A 21,642-nucleotide genomic window follows, 5' to 3' on the forward strand; every position below is an offset into this window, starting at 1 on the left:
TACTCAAACGTACTTTTAAATATGAACAGATTTCTGATCTTGTTGTGTACTTGCGTTTATTTCATGTGCTATGTTTCATTCCAGCGTGGTGTGAAACTAGCTGATTAGATCTATTTCTAACAGACAAAATAACACCTCAAGTATGAAATAAAGCTTTCTAGAAAACTACCCACACAGCCTCCCCTTTATTAAACAACAAAAAGCAGCGTCCCCCTAAAACAATGCACTCCGTTCACCGATAATTGACCATGTGAAGCTGTATAATCAGTCTTCAGCTATGTTATGAATGGGCGTTGTCATGGTAATCCACTGTGAGAGGGGGCTGTGGAGACAAAGAGGGGATTTGGTGTCTCCAACAGGTGTTCATGTTGGGGGAGTGACAAGATCAATACCTACACCACCCCCATCCTACACACACCTCTCCTGTGAGATGACATAAAGAGAGGAAGATGAGGTCAAAGGTAGGGCATCTGATTGCATATAAAAAATTAGAATAATAATAACATCATATGTGGAAGTAAGGCTTATTGATGAAGATTCCGTTTAAAGAAACAGTCAACATGTGGCGGTTTTTGAGAATAAATTATTAGGGGGAATTTAGTTTTCTCCGGTCGAGGGAATTATACGAGAATAAGCTTTTTCTCAACTTTTCCTTGAATTTTTTTCAGTAGTTAACTAAAAAGCATGACCAGCGCCGGCCGGGATCCAAACTTATTATCTGAACAATCCCTTACAATGTGTGAATGACGAAGCTTAGCGCTGAGCTCTTCTATGTCCTGACAGCGCTAAGGGGAGGACAAAGCAGGTGACACACGTCTGGCCTGCTGGGGTGTCCTTCTGCTGTGACCTCAGGGCAAAGTGCACCTATTGTTTTAAAACAACAGGGGACTGCTGCTGCACAATGCTTAATCTGAGACCGCCGTCTTAACAGACCACCAGCATGTGCCAGGGCAGCATCAGATAGATAGATGGATAGATAAATAGACAGAAAGGTAGGTAGGTAGGTAGATAAATAGATAGACCTTGTACTCTCTGCTGTGTGAGATCAGGGGATGGGATGTTTGGTACATTCTTTCATAAACACACACACCAGCAACGTGTGACTTTGCCTCCTCTGTGACAGCCGAGCCACTGGTGTAATCCTCAGGCTTTTCAGATTACTCCAGTTGGGGTCACATTCTACACCAACCTACAGCGGGTCAGCTTTCCACGCTGTCGCTATCAGTGTGCAGTACGCACAGTCAGTCTGTACACGAGCCTCACAGCACCACTGAGCCTTTTCCTGGCGAAATACTGTCAGTTTCCATCCCCCACGGAACCCTCTGTCCATGCCTGACTCGACTTATCTGTCCTTTTGAGCACGAAGGTAGCAGTAGATGAGGTCTGCGTTTACATTAACAACGCTCCAGTAACAAGAGCTTTAATTAAATGGAAAATGCATACTAACAGAAAAACACCCATATTTCAAAAACAGACCTGCATTTGTTTGGATTTTATAAAGCACATTTGCATCCGTTCATGAATGTAGCCTGTTCTTGCGACTAAAGTGTGCGTCTCTGTTTCAGCATCCAGATCAGGACTGTCTGTGTGTGTCAGGTCTTGCCAGGCGGCTGAAATAGACTCCATGGGAGGGTGTACTCTCTCACAGGCGTCCGTTACAGGCTTGGCCACATCTGCAGCGGGCCAGCCATCTGCACCCATTGTCTCAGAGGCACAACACAGCCCTGCACGCATGGCTGGCCTCGTAAAGGCAGGCCCTTTCCCCTCTGTCCTCCTTCATCCCTCACAGTGTGGGGGAAAATGACTTCTTAATCCGTCAAAAGGACAACAGAAGTTGACCATTAAGCTAGAAGTAAATTCAATTTCAAGGTTAGTTTTTTTTCTCCCCCTCAATGGGGCGATGACTTTAAAGGCTAGTAAAGTATGGTCACTTTCACTATCATGTAAATTGCGTTGTCCGCTGAATTAAAACACCCCTAAATGGATGGGCGATTCTCATTCTGACATTAAGCATAATTTTACTATCTTATTACTTTCATGTTATCTCTATGTAAATTTAGGAACACAGGAAAATTACACAACAAACCCAGAGTGGTTGAGAAAAAAAACAAAAAAACAGAGACTTCAAGAAGGACACAGCTAAGGAAAACCAATATGATTATCAAGACAAATAATCTCAAACTGCTTCTAAAATCATATGAATGTATTGCAGTCATGCCCAGCGAAAGACTCCTGAACACTATTAACTTAGGGTAGCATTGGGAGTGAGGAAATCATTCCATAGTACTACATCAGACACCCAAATGCAAACGTAAATTAATTACAGATTATATTATTGTGATTCTAATATTAGGGCATTACTGCCTGGGAGCCCTTTAATAACACAGAAGCTTCAAGTGATTACATATTTATAACTGAGACTAACCCTGGCAGCTGTCCCTGATATCCAGGTTGCACCATTAATTAGACCTGATACTGTCTACTGCCATGTGCTCTAAATGCTTTTTCACTTTTAAAGTCTTTTCACATAAACTCAGACATAACTGTGTGCACATGAAAGGCAGCTCTTATTTTGTCATAAGTAATTATTCAGTTTATGTCAACGCAAATAAAGCAGCATTGTCACAAAAGAAAGCAGGCATTACTTCAGAATGTCACTGCACATAAGTGTGTTGTTTGTTACTCTCCTGCAGTATTGATAATGAGGATTTATTATGGCACAGTTGACAATGAATGCAATGTGCATGCGTTAGTGGGAGGGATTATCCACCAAGTAGGGCAAGTGGCTGAGGCTAAGGACTGCAATTCCATCCAGCCTGGTTCATTTCAGTCATCCGCTCAGTGCACAGACGGGACAAGGAGTGCAATTTCAGCGCTGCTTCTTTGTCAAAGCCCCCCAAAAAATACAAAGCTTGAAGTCAAAATGGTAAAGTACGTGCGACAGCACAGCGAGCTGAAATCCGAGGAGGTCCTGTCGGAGTCCGATGCGTCCATGGACCAGCAGGATTTCGGAGAGATGTCCGACTATTCTTTCAGCGACGTTTTATACTCCAAATGTTCCGCAATGGACCAAATCGGCACTTTTATGAAGAACGTACAAGTGCTGCTCGATGCAGCAAATTACATAGAAAATATCGAGAAGAACAACGGAAGTAAGTAAACACGGGCTGTAGGGGATATTACCATGTAATGCGCCGAGCAGACAACAATAGAGGCGAAGGCGACAAAAGACGCGCAGCGGACAGATGAACTGGCCCGTCAGCAGCCAATGATATTTCACCTGCTCCTGAAAAACTATTGTCTAATCGACCTAACACTTTCAAATTATTATCAGTTCACGAGAAGCCGGAAAATTTGCTCATTTTTAAATATAGGAAGCAAATGCATCGCCAGAAACTGATTTTTTATTGCAACAATAGCCTGCAGCTAAATGATCTTATTCCCCTAAAACTGGTCTTTGGCAGACTATGGGAGACTTAATTGAGCAGGCAGGATTTCATGTCATATCATTTTTAACAGGCTTATATGTGCACATCTAGGTTAATACATGTAGACATTGTGGTTTGCGACTCCAAATGTCCCCTTTAATCCTCCATCTCAGTTTCTCGCAGCTCCTCACGATGCTTCCCTTAAAATATCATGTCCATTCAAAAAATGTCGCATTCACGGACCTTCTTGCATCTACAAACGATGTGATTCAGATTTCATTTCCTCTAAACATTTTCAGTTGAGAGCCTAGCTATCATTTTCAGAGGCAGCTGGTGCTGCTTCCTTGTATGTGTTGTTCACATGGTTTCCACATGGAACAAATTGTAAAGTTTTCATTGGTCGGGAAACATGTTCCCAGCGCCAGAGTCACTGCAAATAGCCAATCACACACAGGTTCATGTTAAACGTAGTATGTTACTGGGAAGGAGGGGTCATGGGAACTGTAGGCCTTTTTTAAGCAACAGTAAGAACACAGTACTGTAGAATAGAAAGGAGTTTTGACAAAATATTCTTTCTCATGGCCCACTTTTCTGCTTAATGTGGGCTAAGTACAGATTGGCCAACTCACACAAGATACATAATTACATCATAAATGTCAATCATAGAGTGTATTAATAGGTTATTAATATTTTCCAAAAAGGGCTGTCTGTCTTTTATTTTGTCACATATGAAGGTGTAATGAACAATTTAGGGCAAATGAGGTCACACCCATCATTGCAAATCCAAGCCTTCATGAAGCTTTTTGCTTGAAGCAGATTTTTTAAAAACTGTACTATAAATATTTATATATACATGTAATCCTCTTAATCTTCTTTATCAACAGAATGTGAGCATGGGTATGCTTCAACATACCCTGCAAACCAGACTGCACATCAACAGAAACAACGTAAATTCAAAAACAGGAAATTGGACAATATTCACAATAGGTAAGTAAATTATTTTGAAAAAGTTCCTCAAATGAAATTTAGTCGATGTGAATATGATGTTTGTCTTCATTTTTGTATGTGATACAAAAGGCATTTCAAATCCTATCTGATACACAGTGGTTAATAATAAAATTGTATAATGTGCTGTATTTTGCATTAATAAGACATGTAATCCAGTTTTGTTTCTATATTTATAATTTCAACAGGTCAGCACACAATGAACTGGAAAAAAATAGGTGAGTAAAACAAGACTGAAGAGGTGATTTGTGTGCATGTCTATGATTAAACAGACAGTAGTGAAAGGCCATGAAAAAGGAACAAGATGTAATAGTGAGATGTTGAAACAAGGGAAGTCATCATAGAGATTCCTACATCTGTCTGCCTTCAACTTTTGTTACATATGTGTGACAAGTTCACATTGCAGTCATGCAAAGGTTGTACTGTAGCAGGAGAAAGATGCAGTCTTTAAACTGCTGTAGCTACACAGGGAGTTTATCTCAAGCACCAGCAGGCTCAAAATGGAGCTTCAAGCTGATAAAACCCAAAGCCTTCTCCATTCTGCCATGTTTGCATATTTTGGTGCTATGCTAAACATGTTGACCATACCATTTCACAACGAGATGTACCGTAGCCCTATAATTCAGCTTATCACCACAGAACTACCAGAAAGGGCGTTTTTATCAACAACTAGAAATTCTCCTCCTGTATACGATAGCATTTTGCAAGGCAAATAAAAGGGAGGTGTAATGCAGCCTCAGTAGCAGCACTGTTCCTGGAGGACATGCAGACATTTCCCCAGTCAGCAAACGGGAACCGTCTGTTTCCAGACAACAGGGCTCCTTCCTGAGAGATTCTCAGCTGCAAATCCAACAGCAGCTTGCTTCTATAGCTCCAGGATGTGGCAGCCTCTGCTTTGAGGGGGAAACAAATGTCACGACACATTTATCCTAAAATTAAATGTCCAGCCATGTGTGGGAGAATCTTAGCTCAAGTGATGAGAGAAAGGGCATTTTCTAGAGGAATGCTTATTTCGTATTGTACCTTTTTTTTTTTTATAGCTCCAGGATGTGGCAGCCTCTGCTTTGAGGGGGAAACAAATGTCACGACACATTTATCCTAAAATTAAATGTCCAGCCATGTGTGGGAGAATCTTAGCTCAAGTGATGAGAGAAAGGGCATTTTCTAGAGGAATGCTTATTTCGTATTGTACCTTTTTTTTTTTTCTTACAAAATGGTGGCCAACGCAGGGAGAAGAGATGACATCACAACTTGACCTACATTTTACTCCATTATTTGAAAGGATAGTGAGTGTCCTTTGCCAGTTTCTGCATTCATTCAGACCACAGGCCCAGAGGCCTTGGTAGATCAGAAACACAGCATTGGGCTGACCTCAGCAGCTTTCAAATCTGGGGCCAGACAGATCTATATGTAATTTCAAAAGTATCCGATGGTGTTGCTAACTAGCAACATGGATAAACAGATAAATCAAGTGCCTCAATAATTTGACTGTGACATTGCTAATGACAGATGGATTAATGGTATCATAATTAGAATCAATCAAGACCAATCAAATAGATGTTTGCCTTAACTATTACAATTCTAATCAAATTGGATTAGGAGGAAATATCATAACTGGACTAATCAGGATCAGTGCAGAGGACTAGAATACATTAGCCTGGAAAATTCATCCTCAGCTTTGTCATGCATATTTACTCTCTCATTCACATGTATGCTGTCTCTAAATGGAAATGACCCTTCTTGATTGTGTCTCCTCCCCCAGACGAGCACATCTCCGCCTGTGTTTGGAGAGGCTGAAGTCCCTCATCCCTCTGGGACCAGACTGCAGTCGGCACACCACGCTGGGATTGCTCAACAAGGCCAAAGCACATATCAAGGTGTGGTAGTCTGAGGAAACCCCTGCAGCAATGAAAACACTAACAAAGCAAATGTGTGTCTATCACTCACAGATATCTGGAATTAAGAGTTCTGTGGCCGTTCCCTTGAGTAAAAAACGGTTGATGTTGTATTGACAGCAGATATAGATCTGGAGTACTATAGAGGATGACTTTGATATACAAGGGAGGGTCCATTTCTTTCCAGTGTGAGACCCAGTGTGAATCCATAGTGATGGAAAACAAAACCTAAGCCTCACCAGTCAATAGTCTGATCCTGTTTTGTATTTTAGAAGAAAATTGTATTCAGTCTCCTAGCTCTCACTCATGGTGGCCAACAGTCTCTGGTTTGCTGCGCTTTACAGATACTTTACTGTCCATCATGTGTGATCACAGTGCAGCTCCACTCTCTACAAAGAAAGCTCAATACTTGGCCTGAAATCCACCTGAACTCTGAAATTCTGTACATCTATGGGTGTGTTAGTTCAACACGTTGTTGCCGGATGAAAAGGTTGAATTGAAATTGCTCCCATTTGTTTTGTAATCATACTTGACTCGGTATAAACACCAGGGAGAGAGGAGGAAGTCTGGATTTTCTACCTCTTATTTGAACTTTTTTGGCTCAGTTAAATGTCTAATGTAAAGATTAAGGACAGTGAACACAGAACTGAGGCCAGTTTGGTGCTAAATTGTCACCCAGTTGCCTCACATCAATACTGGTTAAATGAAATGTACAGAAACAGAGAAGTTAGGGGTTTTCCCAGACACTTCTAAACAGTAAACTGTTTTCTCAGAACCATTAAATGAACTGCACCTTCAGGCACTTTGGCCTCAGCATTAGGACATTGTGGTTGCTTCTCAGTTATTTCAGTTTTTCTTTCCCTTTGAACAAATCTCCCTGGAGCTGTTGCCAGGGCTGTCCTTTGCAGGATTTTGAACCCTTGGCAAGTCTTTGATTAAGTCTTGTGTCTTTCACTCTACAGGATAATGTGAGAATAGTGCACTGACTATTGGTCTTGAGGGCACCAGATCTGTCCTAATTGTTAGAGCTGCCTGCCCGAATGGACCACTGAGTGTGTCTGAACTACATGAGACTGAGGATAGGCTCAAATGATTCTGCAGTGTCAAAGCATCCAAGACTCAACACTGTGGCTCCCCCGGTGGCTGCAATCTAAGCCAGACATTTTTTTTTTGAAATATTCGCCTTTCTTGGCCCCAGTTTGTGCAGGCTCCTGCAGTGAGAAGCAGCTGAGGGATGACTGAGGGCTGCAATATGAAAGCAGTCCTGGCAGCAGTCTGTGGGAGTGTATCACAGCGGGGGGTAATGGATAAACACCTATGATGTCAACTGTTGACTTTGGACCTGCCTGTTTGAAGTCCAGGAAATGTGGCTTCTGAATGCTGCTGTGTTGTATTTTTAGAACCAGAGGCTGTGTAGTAGAGTAAAAGGGTGAAGCAGGTGCAGCCAGCATGAAGCTCACGGCTGCAGGAAGTTAAAAAAAAAAAAAAAAAAAAAAAAGAAACACCCTGTATTGTGCTACAGGACAAGCACAGAGGAATGCTACTCTTACTTGTACCAAACTCCATTCAGAACAGGGTCATTTCACTGCTTTTCTAATGGGAAACATTACTCAGGGCTCTCAGCACATGGTTCTAACAAAGTCTCATCTTTTAGAATTTATTCTAGCTCACAAACCTCATGTGGTGTATTTTGGTATAAGAGGGTAACGGTTAAAATAATTACAAAAAGGTTATTGTTATGCAAGCAAATTGGTTTTGGTGTTGTTGTCTGGCTCGCCATATGTCATATTTATGTATGTTCAAACAGGAAAAAAAATTTATATCTGGCAAATATTTACACATGGGAGACACTGGAGGAAATGAACCATAATAATCATAATAATAATAATTCATTTTATTTATGGGTGCCTCTCTAAGCACTCATGACATCGTCTAAGACACAAGTCTTCAGTGTTCAGCTCGCTCGCAAATAAAATGTTAGGACTTATTCTGCCACTACCTTCGCATGTATCAGTTTTTGTTTTTTTTAAATTTATGGCATGATCAGATGCGATTATTGGCATGAAGTGTTTGGTTACTCCCTTCCCTTATGATTACACAGGTTCATAGTGCATCTCCAGGACTTTGGTTTTAAGCGTAACCTAATATACTGATAGTGAGCAATTTGTCTATAGAGGCTTTACTCAAAACTACAACTGAACGCCACAAATGGACAAAAATCAATGACCAAGGTGGGGAAGTTTAAACAAATAAAGTAGAGCTAAGAAGCCAAAAAGCAGGACAGAATGATCTTTACTTTCATTTGTATACTGAAACCCACCCCCACACACAGACACCAGCTATTCCACTATCCAACAAGCAACTTGCTATTCTTGTGTGTTGAATAATTTATTAGATGGCACGGGGGGGGTGGCAGCGACAACTACATATTAACATCACAGTAGTGCACACCAGATAAGTTCTCCATCCTCTCATGTATATACAGTACTTTGCAGTTAATCATGAGTAGTATTTAGAGAGGTGTCACACACGATCTGATCATCATCATTATCTTTAGGTTTCTACACAGCAACAATAAAATTAAGTCTCATGTATTTCCCTCTTTTCAGAAACTTGAAGAGGTGGACCGGAGGAGTCAGCACCAGCTGGAGACCTTAGAGAGAGAGCAGAGGCACCTGCAGAGGCAGCTAGCCCAGCTGCAGACTCATGGAGAGAGGGAGAGGGTCCGCACAGAAAGCCTGGGCTCACGGATGGACTCTGACCGCTCAGAGTCTGACAGAGGTTAGTGTCCAAATTAGAGCCTTTATTCAAGGGCAAATTTTGTAGCATCATTAGAGTTTGTAATTTAATCATTTTAATCTATTTGTTTAAAATCTGTCACCATATACGGTTAGAAAAGCACAATTTCAAACATTAAGACTTGCATGATTCATAAAATGAATCCCTATTCATGTTGGTGTTTTGTTTTGTAATTGAACAGAGGAAATAGAAGTTGACGTGGAAAGCACTGAGTTCTCCCATGGAGAAATGGACAGTGTAAGCACCAGTGGCGCAAGTGACCTGGACGACCACAGCAGCCGGCAGAGCTTAGCCAGTGACGAAGGATACGCCACATGCAGTCTAAAACTGGCCTTCTCTGCTTAAAGCACCAGCCTATACATTCACTTCAGCTGCAGTCTTTTATGGCTTTCACCTCTCCAAGTACCAGCCTACAGCTCCATTCTCCTTCGCAGTTTAGGTTCCCTGTCTTAAGAAGAACCAACCTCAATCCCACCTGTACCTGACAAATGAAACATCTACTCCACCTGAGAACCAGCCTTAAGTTCAACTCAGTCTAAAAGTTTAAAATTGTCTCCTTCCAGAAGTCAAGGGGCTCCTCTACATCAGTCTGAAACATTTTATACATCAGCCTCAAACTTAACTTCTCACCCAATATAGTTTCTTCATTTTTAAAGTTGACTAAACCAATCACCCGAATCTCCCTTTACCCATAGCCAGCTTGAATCACCTGCACTCAATACTGATCCTGTAGAGGACCCACGAAGGGGAAACTCTACCTTTAGTCAAGTTGATCTTCTGAAACCAGCAAAAACACTCACACACACAAAAGAAAAAAAAAAAAAACAGTACCAGCTAGAAGCTCACCATTGGGAACGTTTGCTCCATTTGCCTTGTAAAAACATTGCCCTTTTTCTTTGGATAATATATCCAGAAGGCACTTCTTGTCAGTGAACAAGCCAGTGACAAGGGCTACAATGTCTGCATTCCAAAATGTTTATTACACTTCTATAACCTCTGCTTTAGGACCCACAACCATCATTGATCCACGTGGTGTCCCTCTTCTTGACTGAAGCACAGTCATATCCAAACAGGTGGTGTAGTCCACCCTTGTTATTCTAATTTATTTTGCATATGATTATAGTATTTATTTTTGGTATATTTAATTGTACTGTAGCTAGGTCTTGGTCATGCTTGAATGAAAAAAAAACCAACAAAAACAAACAAAAAACTGCTGTTAAAATTATTTTTTTCATTATTATTTTTTTAATGTTTACCCAATTACTTGATGTAATTAATCCCCACTGAGGCATATGCAGTGCTACAGGTTTAGTGCATTACTCAGTGGTGTTTTGCTGAAAGAAGGAACCATCTCTTTCACACTGTGCGCATATTCTATTTCATTTTATCTAGACAGTAATAAGCTATCCCGCACTTGTCCAAGTACAAGGCTCAAGCAATAACGCGTCTAGTTTTTATCATATCTTTAATCTTTAATGTTGGCTGTGTTTATGACACACTTCTGTCCGTCCAACACCAAATTACGGTTTGCTAGTTCTCCACTTGCTCCAGTAGTGGTATCAGTTATTAACAATCAACAGTAAAAATGATTGTAATTGATTAAAAAGAAAAAAAAAAGCTATGGTGCATGTGTATTGAATGTAGCCTTTCTAATCATGTTGTAATGTGCTTTGGATTGAAAAGTCTTATACAAATGTCTGTAGCATGAACAACATACACACTACAGAATACTAGTTTTGGTTTATACTTAAATGTTTAATACAGTATCTTTTTTGTATTGTAGCAGAAAAAGTACAAGTTTGAATCCTTGAAATTAGGAGACTTCCCACTAATTCAATGTATATTTGACACATAGAATTGCACTGCTGACCTGTTGGAATCCATGAAACCAAATAAGACAATATGACCATCACCATTTCAATATGACCATGTATCTGCATTTTTCTGGTCCAAGTCCTAAGTAGATCACCACCAAATTGTGTCTTAACATGGGTATGACTCTTGCACAAAGTTCCTTGTTACAGGTCTTTTCTCCCCCCAACCTGTTTGGGAAACTATAAAATGCACTATGAAAAAGACTTTTGTTAAGGAAGTAAGTTGAAGCACACCCCAGAATGTTTTCTCTTGTGCTTAATCAGCCATCCAAGGTGACTTTTTTGCAAAACATGTGCTGCTGGTCCCCTGCTAATACTTTGTTACAGTTCCTGACAACTGTCCCTGGAATCTTAATAAACCTCTTCTACCCAGACATTACCATTATTGTCTTTTTTTGGTAAGCCTACCATTATTATTCAGATAATAAACTTGGGTTTCTTGCATTTCACTGTCACATTGTAATTGTTTCCCGCCGTTCATTTTGTTAAAAGAAAACACAGGTTTCTATCAGGTCTTCAGTTAACATAGTCTATTAAACATCCTGAACTAACAAAGTCGAACATCTCAAACAAAAAACTCATAGAACTTCAATGGAAAAATGGGTTGTATTTAAAGTTGCAGCGTGCTGCTCATGACATGGATTTATTAATAATGATACAAGTCTTTACTGCCACCTACAGGACCTGACAGAACCACAATGAAAAGGTCATGTAAAAACAGCCCAAATGCGGTGGAGGCAACTCTTTAAAAAACTGAAAAGGTAACAATGTTTATTTCACTGTTATATATACAGAAATTAAAACGTAAATTCAGCCATCTCAAATCAACGCCATTATCAATGTTCAGACACACCAAGAACTGGTCAGTATTTAAAATCCAGCCATAAATGTTCACACTAAAACTACAGGTGTATATTTATACACATTTTAGCAAGTGTTTGGCCTCGGTGGAAGCTGGACAAAAACAGCAAACTTTTCGGCTTTTCTAAAACACAGCTTCCTGTTCTTACATAACAAGTGACCTTGTCCAAGTGCAGGGAAAAATGTTTTTCGTTGTACCCACATAATATATAAGGAAAACTACATCAATATTTCAAACAATGGTGTGCAAGCAATTCCTTTCAAAGCTTTCTTTACTTGAGAAACTTAAGTCATGTATAAACACAATGGAAAGCACTGATATAGCTAGTATACAGTGAATTTTTATGTACAGAATATATTAGGTCATTGGGGCATTAGATGTCTGACATTGTACTTTGATGTGTCATGGTACTGGGTCATAGGCTTGTCTGCAATACCACATGTTCCCACTCCCACCTTTCCATTTACGCTTTCTGGAGATGCAAATATGCTCCTCTTTACCTACAAAAAACAGAAAATCAGTTATTAATGGTTACAAATTTTCAACTTTAGCATGCAGTGTGACAGACAAGAGAGGGATGATGTAAATCAAAATTACATATCACTGAAACATTCATGCAATTGTGCGAATTAGAGGTTTTAGAGGTACAGTACAAGACCAGATCACAAGATCTTGTGACTTAATGGCATTCTTGTTTTGTCAGTTGTTAAAATATTCTACTTTCACAGAGCTGTTGCCCGGCTAATTTAAATGCAATCCCATTGTGGGATTTCACAACTATGCACTGCTGTGGGATATAATATCAAGCAAGAAATTAGACATCTACAGAGTATAATCTTTGTCCAGTCAAATAAATTCAGTCCTCTAAAAAAAAAAAAAAAACAGAAAACTTACCTGTCCTTTCTTGTTCTTTGAGTAGGCTTTGTTGTTGAACTGTTGCCACTTTGACTTTTGTTCCTCCCTCTCTTGCTCCAGCTCCTTCATCCTCTGTACCTTCTTCTGGGCTTTCTTCTTCTTATACTCTCTCTGTTCTGCTATTTGCTCTTTCCTAAAAAGACAGACAAGGAGAAACATCAGTTCTGAACAATCCTATTCATGATGTATAATTACAAACATGTTGTTATGGATATGAAATCTACTTGTTGCTGTTGAAGAAGCTTAGGTAATCTATGCACATGCAAGGTGTCTCCACTGTGTGTATGTGTATAGAAATTTGTCCCAGAGTCCATTTTTAATCAGTCAATCAAAGTAACAAAAAGTCAAAGGCCCTATTGAATGTAAAAATTTAATTTGTGGTTCTAGGGGTCCAAGATTATTTCCAACCAGTGAGGACTAATAAAGCAAGGTGTTGTAGGTGAATACTACACCACTAGCTGGTGCTTACTTCCTAGAATTACACTCATACAATTTAAAAAGGAGCTGGTCATAATTATAAAGACCAAGGTCTACATGAGACAAAAAAAAAAAAAGGTTAATTAAAAATATATGGTCTAGTACAACAGAATTGTAAGTGCCCTGATGTTTCAAGCTACGTGCTCTTGGTGGATATCTCATTAAAATTTCAGAAGGGAGCTACAGTTTGTGGACCTTTATTTTTCTTTCGCACGTTGTTTCATTAGTCCAGCACCTGTTCATGTTTTGCAGGATGTGTGCATTTACTATTTTTTTGGTGTGCTCTGTTGCCCATGAGTGAAACCAACCAAGCTTCCAATTACTACCAATTTTCGCTCACACAAGGCAAGTATAGATAAAGACTGCTCATATATTTTGATTCAAAATGTTAATAAGCATGATTTAAGCACAACAAGAGAGAATGTTTTTTGTTCATACTTTGATTTGGGCTTCATACTTCCATCCTCATCAGAGCGTCTCCCCTCCTCTGCTGCTTTGAGGTTCTGCAGAGGGATCACTTCAGCATTCCCGTATCCAGTGAAGGTAACAGCTGCAGTGCCGTTCTCTCGGTCTATCTCCTCAATCTCAGCCTCATACACCCTGCCAAAAAATCACGTCTGTAAGCAGGTGAGTATGAGCCAAAGACTCAAGCTCTACTTAAGAGGCAAAGTTTAAGATTATTATATAATAATTTATGATAAGTGAATATGTTGCATATGCGAACATAAGATATTATCAGAGCATTTTCTATGAACATCCCTCAAGAATGTTGTTGCCCTTAAGTTCAAACATGCATGAAGTTGTGTTCCAATTCATCTCAAGAACAAAATGCACTAATTTTCTGACTACAATTAAATATATTCATGCTTTTGTCCAAAGTAATGTATTTTGTCTTAAGTGACATACAATCTCAGAGACCTAAGATAAACTATTAATATGAAGTGACAGAAACTAATCCATAAAATCACTGCTCTAATTGTAGTGCTATAAGGCATGCGGTTGCACGTAATGTTTTCATGAGAAGAGGCTGGTGACACTCACTGTCCATCCTGACTCCACACAGCCATACACCTGTCCCCCACTTTCCAGCCATGTTTCAGGGGGACTGTGTCTGACCCATTAGTACTTGAAGCACCATCAGTGGGTTGTGAGGTCAGGAGGTCTTTAGTCAAATCGATGACTTCCTGCGGGATAAAACAATGAAAAGAGAGTCAGATGTTCATGCAGTGTGCAGGCAATTTTCCCCCAGTTAAAGTTTAGTTAGCAATTTTAGTTGTTATACATCTGAAATTATTAGTCTTATCTCCATGAGAATCCAGAAACCAAGATTTTGCTCAAGATTATTTTGAGTTTAACTGATTAATCAATGTCTGCAGAATACCACAAAATACTTGGAAGAAAAAAGCTGGTGAACCCTTCAAATGTTATCTTGTATGACCAAAAGTCCAAATAAAAGATCAAATCCAGCAATGTTCAGTTTACTATGATACTGTGGCAAACAAAACATCAAATCACCATAGGAGGAACAAGAAACAGCAAATATTTGACATTGTCCCAAAAAATTAATGATATTTAAAAGATTTGTTTAACTTTGTCGATCGACAAATTGATTTGTTGACTAATAATTGCAGCTTCTATACTTTTGATGTCTCTCATTCACACAGACGAACAAACCTGCAAGTCTTTCTGGAGTTTAAGGAGGTCTTCATTGTCTGGGTCGGTGGATAAAGCAACTTCTACTTGCTGCAGCTGAGCTTTGTAACTGCTTAGCTGTTTCACCAAGTCGTCCGACATCTGTGTGAGAACAAAAAAAGCATTTTTTTTTTGATGGAAATCTTGGCTAGCTGTATTAGCACATATTCGATTAGCAAGAAGTAAACATCTTCGGTTAGTCAGCTAGCTTACATTAGCATTAACGTAATCACTCAAATTGCTTGTGTAACCTATATTAAACCTATATTGAGTTAAACATGGGCTAGTCAAAATCTACAGGAGAGATGTTGTAAGATGTTATAACATTAACGTTAGCTTCAAACGGCTAGGAAGATCCCTCGGCCCTTGTTCATCGACGTAAATTTACCGTACAACGGCTAAGTTAGTGCTAGCTGCGAGTGGCTGAGGGGAATCGCAAAACATAGAGTAATCTTACCTCCGTACAAATGCTCTTGACCGATAAATACAGTTAGCATTCAAATTTCCAACTCGATTGTTTGCCAAAAACGACTGCTTAGAAGAACAACAGTCCGCTCGACGTCCTCCGGAACACAAATACCCAAACGGAAGCCCGTGGAGGACTTTCTCGCGATAACATGGCATCTTCTTCTTATCTGGGTTTTAATGGCAGCTTGCATCCTAAATGTTGCACTGCTGCCATCTTCTGGAGTCAGGTAACTCCTAGCGTGCAGCATGTCGGATTTCCTCATCAATCATGTTCTCATTCGGAATAGTTACACTATTAGGCTACAAGTTCTTTTATATTCATTTATCGTTTTATCGTTTTTTTTCTTCTCGCAGGCTTTATCCAGGTAACTGGCTAATTTGAATGATTCATATATGAGCAGCCAACTCACTCTTTATGCATCATCCATATTTACAGTTTAAGTCAATATCTGTTTTAATCTTACTAAACAAAATATTACACAGGTCTCAGTAAAAAGGGCAATGGAGAACAAAACATAACTAATTTTCTATATGATTCAGACAGCACATTTCAGCAGCAAGTGTTATAATAGCACATCTCAGTATGGCACACAGATCTTTGGGTTTGAAGCTAAGCTCTGATAAACAGCTCCCTCAGTGTGTTTGTCTCACAAACTGCAGGTGGGCCTCATATACAGTATGTTGGCTTGTTCTACCACAAATAATGTGGCTGATTGCAAACATAAAAGACAGAGGTTGTAAAATACAACATTGCATACACTGCACCCATGGCTCATGTACATAAAAGTAGACATGGTCACAAGTAGACAAAGGCAGTTTGAGAACCAGTGCCATAGTTCACAAGAAAGAAACAGGTTCACAGTTGTACAGATGTGCCTCTCTTCAAACGATACATGTTGCAGGGATGTAGTGCTACAACATTCTAGACTTTGTACTTTAGATTTACTAAATCTAGATTTAGTACTTTAAATATCATTGAATCATTATAGTCTAATAGACTACAGTTATTACTTCTATAAATCAAAAATATTGTTAATGTCATAATCAGCCAATGGTTTCAGATCTGCAAGCAACACCAAATTGCTTTTAAATCTCCAGCAGCATATGAACCCCGCCCATTCCCATTCTCACTGAAGTGGTACAAGCATCACAGATCCTCAGCGTCAGATCAAGCCCATATAAAAGACGTACTCTCCACTTCAGCCACGGCAGATGAAAAGATCTGCCTGAGCCAGCACTATCTACAATGTAAGTCTGTTTTATGAAATGTCTTCCAAGGGACTTAGCTGCAAGTTTTCAGTCTAAAAAGGTTGGTGGATGAAGAATTATTTTTTAAAGAATAGATGTATTTTTAAAGTTTCTGATGTGGGAAACTGGGAATAAATCAAAGTTCACTTTATTCCCTTAATTATTTTTCATTTTGGTCTTTTAATATAAAGAAACATATCTTGTAATTTTTCTCTGACGATATCAATGTTCTCACTGCTAAAGAGGAAAGAAGCAACGGTATTTTCCAGTCAACAAAATGAAGAGACTCAATCTTCTGATGCTGTGTTCTTGAATGGATGCAATTAATAGACTGCTGGCAAGCAAAGCTTCCGAGCCTCCTCACAGAGCACTGTTCAGACATCATCGACACCACAGCTCATCCTGATGGGTTGTTTTATCTTCACCAGAGAAAATGAGACTTTGTCTGTCAGGAACCCTTATACTGTGCAGACCTCTGTGCCTCTAACGATCCTGGTGGGTATCCTCATCCTGCTAACTGTCTTTGGCAATGTCATGGTAGTAATTGCTGTGATCACAAGCCGAGCCCTGAGAGCACCTCAGAACTTGTTTTTAGTCTCTCTGGCATGTGCAGACATTCTGGTTGCCACCTTAGTCATGCCATTCTCTTTAGCGAATGAGCTGATGGGTTACTGGTACTTTGGTAAAGTGTGGTGTGAAATCTACCTGGCTTTGGATGTGCTCTTCTGCACCTCATCCATCGTTCACCTGTGTGCCATCAGCCTGGACAGATACTGGTCCGTAACTCAAGCGATTGAGTACAACCTGAGAAGGACACCACGCAGGATTAAATGCACAGTCTTCATAGTTTGGGTACTGGCTGCCATCATTTCATTCCCACCGCTTATCACAATGAAAAAGAATGAGGGGAACAAGGACAGCCCTGATTGTAGAATTAATGAGGAGAAATGGTACATTATATTCTCCAGCACAGCCTCCTTCTTTGCACCCTGCATCATCATGATTATGGTTTATGTTAGAATCTACCAGATTGCCAAGAAAAGAACAAGAGCCTCGCCAGGTGAAAGGCAAAGAGAAAATGGCAACTTAGAGGACACAAAGTGTGGTCTGGACCCCCTGGAGAGAAAAGACAGAGGAGGGAGGGAAGTGGAAGAGGGGGACGGCAGAGAAATCAATGGGTTCGACATGGAGGAAGAACCCTCCTCTTCTGATGGGAATGAAACCATGCTATGTTCCCTGAAGAAAAAGAGGGGTCTAAGGACAGTCAAAGTGGCTCAGATGAGGCCTGGAGAAACCTCTCCAAAGCCAGATGTGCAGCCCTGTGTGAGGGTGAGCAAGTGGAAAGGAAGGCAGTACAGAGAGAGGCGCTTCACATTTGTTTTGGCTGTGGTTATGGGAGTGTTTGTTCTCTGCTGGTTCCCCTTTTTCTTCACATACACGCTCGCTGCTTTGTGTCACCTCTGCTGCGAAGGACTTCCAGAGACACTGTTCAAAATGTTTTTCTGGTTTGGTTACTGCAACAGCTCACTAAATCCTGTTATTTACACTATCTTCAATAATGACTTCAGGAGGTCTTTTAAAAAGATCCTTTGCAAAACAAACAGAAGAGGCTTATGAATAAGGTTTTTATGCATGAACTTCAAAAACTGCATCGTTGGTCCTCTACATTAAGGCTCAAAGCCAGTGTAAATATTACATTAAAATTATGTTAGAAGATGTTTATTGAATGTTTGAAAAATGTGAAATGTAGCATATACTACTCTTCTGTTTTGACATTTTGTGTAATTCCATGTCAGTAAATATTTGTTTTGCAATATTAAATAATGCAAAAAATCTCAAATGTACAGTTTGTTTTACAGCTGGTATTCCGCTGTGATAACCTGTGAGTTTACACTTTGACACTGTACAACTGTGATAACATGGGTGATATGTCTTCTACGTCTGTGTGTGTTTTTTTTTATATATCATCTGTCATGCTTTGGGTCCTAGTGCGATAAAATTTAAAGACCGACTGAGAGTATGATTTAAACAAAAAGCAAAAGGAAAGACTTCTGAAAGAAAACTGTGAAAATGAAAAGAATAATGTGGCTAATAGAAAAGGCAGATGTCTAAAGCTCATATCACAGCACATGCAAACTGCATTTATCAGCTCTTCAAACTGACAGACCACAATGTAGTTCAAGAAAATGTTTACTCGTATTTGTTATGCAATATTTTATAAATACTGTAAATCCACTGAAATGTCAACAGTGTGTAAACAAACACGGCAAATTATTTTATTATGACTGAAAACAAATTATGTACAAGAGAAATGGAATGTCAAAATGGATGCATGTTATTTGGAAAATAAACCTCTCTCTATAATAGTCATCAGAATAAAAGAAAAGATAGATTTAGAAAAGCAAATAATCATAAATGCTACAGTGCTATTGCAAATCAAAGATCTTTGTACAACAGTACAAACAATACCAAGAGCGCATGACAGCAAATTGTACTCAAAAATATATTCCCACCCCACACCCTATCTCATTCTCTCATAACAAGCACAAGAACAAGACAATTATATGAAGAGAAAATTATGCCTAGGAGGTACGGGTGGCACAACAATACTGAATGCAGTTTAACATGAATTATGGCCCTTCATATCAGGATATCATTAAATCCTCCCCTGGAGTCAAACAGAAATCGTGCAGCGATAGAAATATGAGTGGCTGCTGCAAATTACACTGTGAGGTTAATATCCACACAAGCTTATCAATGTGTCATGTTCCTTGATTTGGTCTGTTATCAACGCGCCCCATCTCTTCTCCTTTTTAGCACAGTTTTCACAGCACTATAACCTTTCTTCAACAAATAGACTTTTTGACCAGTATCAGTATGTGAATCTGAAATAAAGTAAATGCATCATCCATAATTGTTTTAACTTAGCAAACATTTCCACCAACAACCTCTCATGCATACAGCAAATAAATGATTCCCATGACTTAGTCTCTGGGACTCTAGAGTTTTGAGATTCCTGTGGTACACATGTTTGGGTTTAACCATGTCCCTGAGTCTTTAAATACAACATCCAGTATTTACCACAGATGGTAAACTGCTGATAGTGTTCCCACGAACAATCTGACAAAACCTTGGTATTAGAGGAGTTATGGCAACAAGAATTTAGGAGGATGAATATTTTTGATTATAAGGCTTTGTTGGAGCACTGATGCTGACAGTTGGTATCGATACGTTTAAACAGCACGGGACAAATGCGTGTCATAACATGCCATAGAATGTAAGAAAAGTGAAGAACTCATAGATTATTATAGCTGTTGGAACATTTTAACAGGAGTAGCTCTTTGTATTAATACTGAGCGATCGACATTATGTAATATTTACTACCATAGAATATTTGCAAGACAATCCTTCATATATAATATAACATTTTTACCAGGCATACCAGTATGTCTTAAAAGATTAAACTGCAGAGATTGCCTTCTGAATGCATCATTTAATTAAAATGACAACCATATTGGATGCATACATTAAAGTTTTTTTAAGCATTTGCTCACCAAATGATAGAGAGATGAAATGCCAAAATACCCATTACAATCCTAAAAATTCATCAGGAGCTGAAGGGGAAAAAAACAACTCAATGAAAACAGTTGACTTGGCAGTATTTCATGATTAAAATGATGAAACCACAAAAACATTGGTGACATAAAGAATTAATTGTGTTAATGAATGCTGTCAAATGTGTCAGTGAATTTAGTTTTCAGTCTCCTGCGCCTCACTCCACGTCAATGTAAATTACAGTTGGTTACAAACTGTAAACAGTCGGTTACTTTAAGGATTGCTATTCTCAGCGTGTACGCCCACACACGTCCATTTTCGCTGTCTGCTGAGACAATGATTTATTTCCCCCTCTAAAGGCCACTTCAGAGCGTCACGATTTATGCTTGTGACACCACAGCTATTAAAACTATGCTTTATAAGCTGCCTCTGGCAGGAGTTCCCATAGCTTTCACACAGCTCCCGAGTCAGTCCTCTCCATTTACCTCTAATTTCTCCTGCGTACAACACAATAAGTGCTTTTTAAAGCTGCTAGTCATGTCTCTCAAAAAGGTTGGTAAACTTAAAAGACCAAAGAGAGCAGGCTGCATCCCAGACATACAAAGATTGTCGAGGCAGGGTCGCACAGAATCAGACAAAGGCATCAAGACCATACTAACCAGTTTAAATCATAGCTAGTGATGAATAGAGTGTTTTTAATTGAATGTTGGGTCATTCATTATGGATTGAGCACAATGCATCATGCACACTGGGGCGTATAATATGTCCTCCCTCCTGAATTGATAAGGATGCAAAATAATCAAATGATAGTTTGAAGGATGTAAGCAGCAGGAAATCCTGTTTAATTTGCCCCGTGCAATCTCACTCTCACTGATTTCTCTTCCCCTCCTGCTCACCATCACATTCACAATCAAGATTTTACTCAATGAAAAATCTTACTATTATTAATATTTTTATATAATAATAATGCAATTTAATAACAATATTTCTAGGTACAATATGCAGATTGTATATTCTGCATGTGAATGCATTTATGCGAAATTTGATATGACCAACCATATCAGTAAGAAAACTGAAAATGTAGATATTTCCTGAATGACTTCCCAGGCCCAATGTTTTCTGCTTACTAAGACTGGACCGATTAGAGGCCATTCTTGATCTCCAGTCCTTGAGAAATGGATTATTGTGATTTGTGCTGGGGATAAAGTTAATCAGCTAATAGGGTCTTATATTTTCTTAGCTCATCAAAAAAGCCAAACATGCTTGTTGGGAAGGGGTTCAAGAAGACCGAAGAAGAATAGGGACCCAACTGGGAAAAAGAGAGACAAAACACATAGTATATATAGAATTTGCTAAATATATCAAATGCATCAACAAATGGAAGTTCATTCTTTGGGATAGTCTTTACTCATCCATGCTTTAAT

General features: G+C 39.3%; 3 protein-coding genes across 3 annotated transcripts; 2 read left to right on the plus strand and 1 right to left on the minus strand.

Moving 5' to 3' along the window:
* Positions 1-2,800: 2,800 nt before the first annotated feature.
* On the plus strand, positions 2,801-11,506 carry LOC111235286 (max-interacting protein 1-like). The gene is made up of 6 exons (XM_022763697.1): positions 2,801-3,152; positions 4,313-4,415; positions 4,622-4,651; positions 6,196-6,310; positions 8,938-9,109; positions 9,309-11,506. Exons 1-6 carry the CDS (start codon positions 2,924-2,926, stop codon positions 9,470-9,472), a joined length of 813 nt encoding a protein of 270 aa, XP_022619418.1. The 5' UTR covers positions 2,801-2,923; the 3' UTR covers positions 9,473-11,506.
* An 85-nt stretch (positions 11,507-11,591) lies between these two features.
* On the minus strand, positions 11,592-15,544 carry smndc1 (survival motor neuron domain containing 1). Its single transcript, XM_022763698.1, has 6 exons — positions 15,405-15,544; positions 14,930-15,049; positions 14,297-14,439; positions 13,694-13,855; positions 12,758-12,911; positions 11,592-12,363 (listed from the first exon to the last, which is right to left on the minus strand). The coding sequence occupies exons 2-6, from the start codon at positions 15,047-15,049 to the stop codon at positions 12,226-12,228; spliced, it is 717 nt and encodes a 238-aa protein (XP_022619419.1). The 5' UTR covers positions 15,405-15,544; the 3' UTR covers positions 11,592-12,225.
* Positions 15,545-16,643: 1,099 nt separating this feature from the next.
* Positions 16,644-18,376, plus strand: LOC111235304 (alpha-2A adrenergic receptor-like). Its single transcript, XM_022763719.1, has one exon. The coding sequence runs from the start codon at positions 17,069-17,071 to the stop codon at positions 18,278-18,280; it is 1,212 nt and encodes a 403-aa protein (XP_022619440.1). The 5' UTR covers positions 16,644-17,068; the 3' UTR covers positions 18,281-18,376.
* The last annotated feature ends 3,266 nt before the right edge of the window (positions 18,377-21,642 follow it).

The sequence above is a fragment of the Seriola dumerili genome, unplaced genomic scaffold (genome assembly GCF_002260705.1).
Source record: "Seriola dumerili isolate Sdu_G_001 unplaced genomic scaffold, Sdu_1.0 BDQW01000478.1, whole genome shotgun sequence".
NCBI lineage: Eukaryota > Metazoa > Chordata > Actinopteri > Carangiformes > Carangidae > Seriola > Seriola dumerili.

What these genes read in the sequence shown, in the direction of transcription:
- LOC111235304 (XM_022763719.1), top strand. Translation starts at nt 17,069, where the DNA reads ATGGGTTGTTTTATCTTCACCAGAGAAAATGAGACTTTGTCTGTCAGG.
- smndc1 (XM_022763698.1), bottom strand. Translation starts at nt 15,049, where the DNA reads ATGTCGGACGACTTGGTGAAACAGCTAAGCAGTTACAAAGCTCAGCTG. An exon ending in AACTCCAGAAAGACTTGCAG is followed by an intron (nt 14,440 to 14,929) that starts GTTTGTTCGTCT and finishes TTTATCCCGCAG; the next exon opens with GAAGTCATCGATTTGACTAA. An exon ending in AGTATGAAGCCCAAATCAAA is followed by an intron (nt 12,912 to 13,693) that starts GTATGAACAAAA and finishes CTGTCTTTTTAG; the next exon opens with GAAAGAGCAAATAGCAGAAC.
- LOC111235286 (XM_022763697.1), top strand. Translation starts at nt 2,924, where the DNA reads ATGGTAAAGTACGTGCGACAGCACAGCGAGCTGAAATCCGAGGAGGTC. An exon ending in TATCGAGAAGAACAACGGAA is followed by an intron (nt 3,153 to 4,312) that starts GTAAGTAAACAC and finishes CTTTATCAACAG; the next exon opens with AATGTGAGCATGGGTATGCT. An exon ending in AGGCCAAAGCACATATCAAG is followed by an intron (nt 6,311 to 8,937) that starts GTGTGGTAGTCT and finishes CCCTCTTTTCAG; the next exon opens with AAACTTGAAGAGGTGGACCG.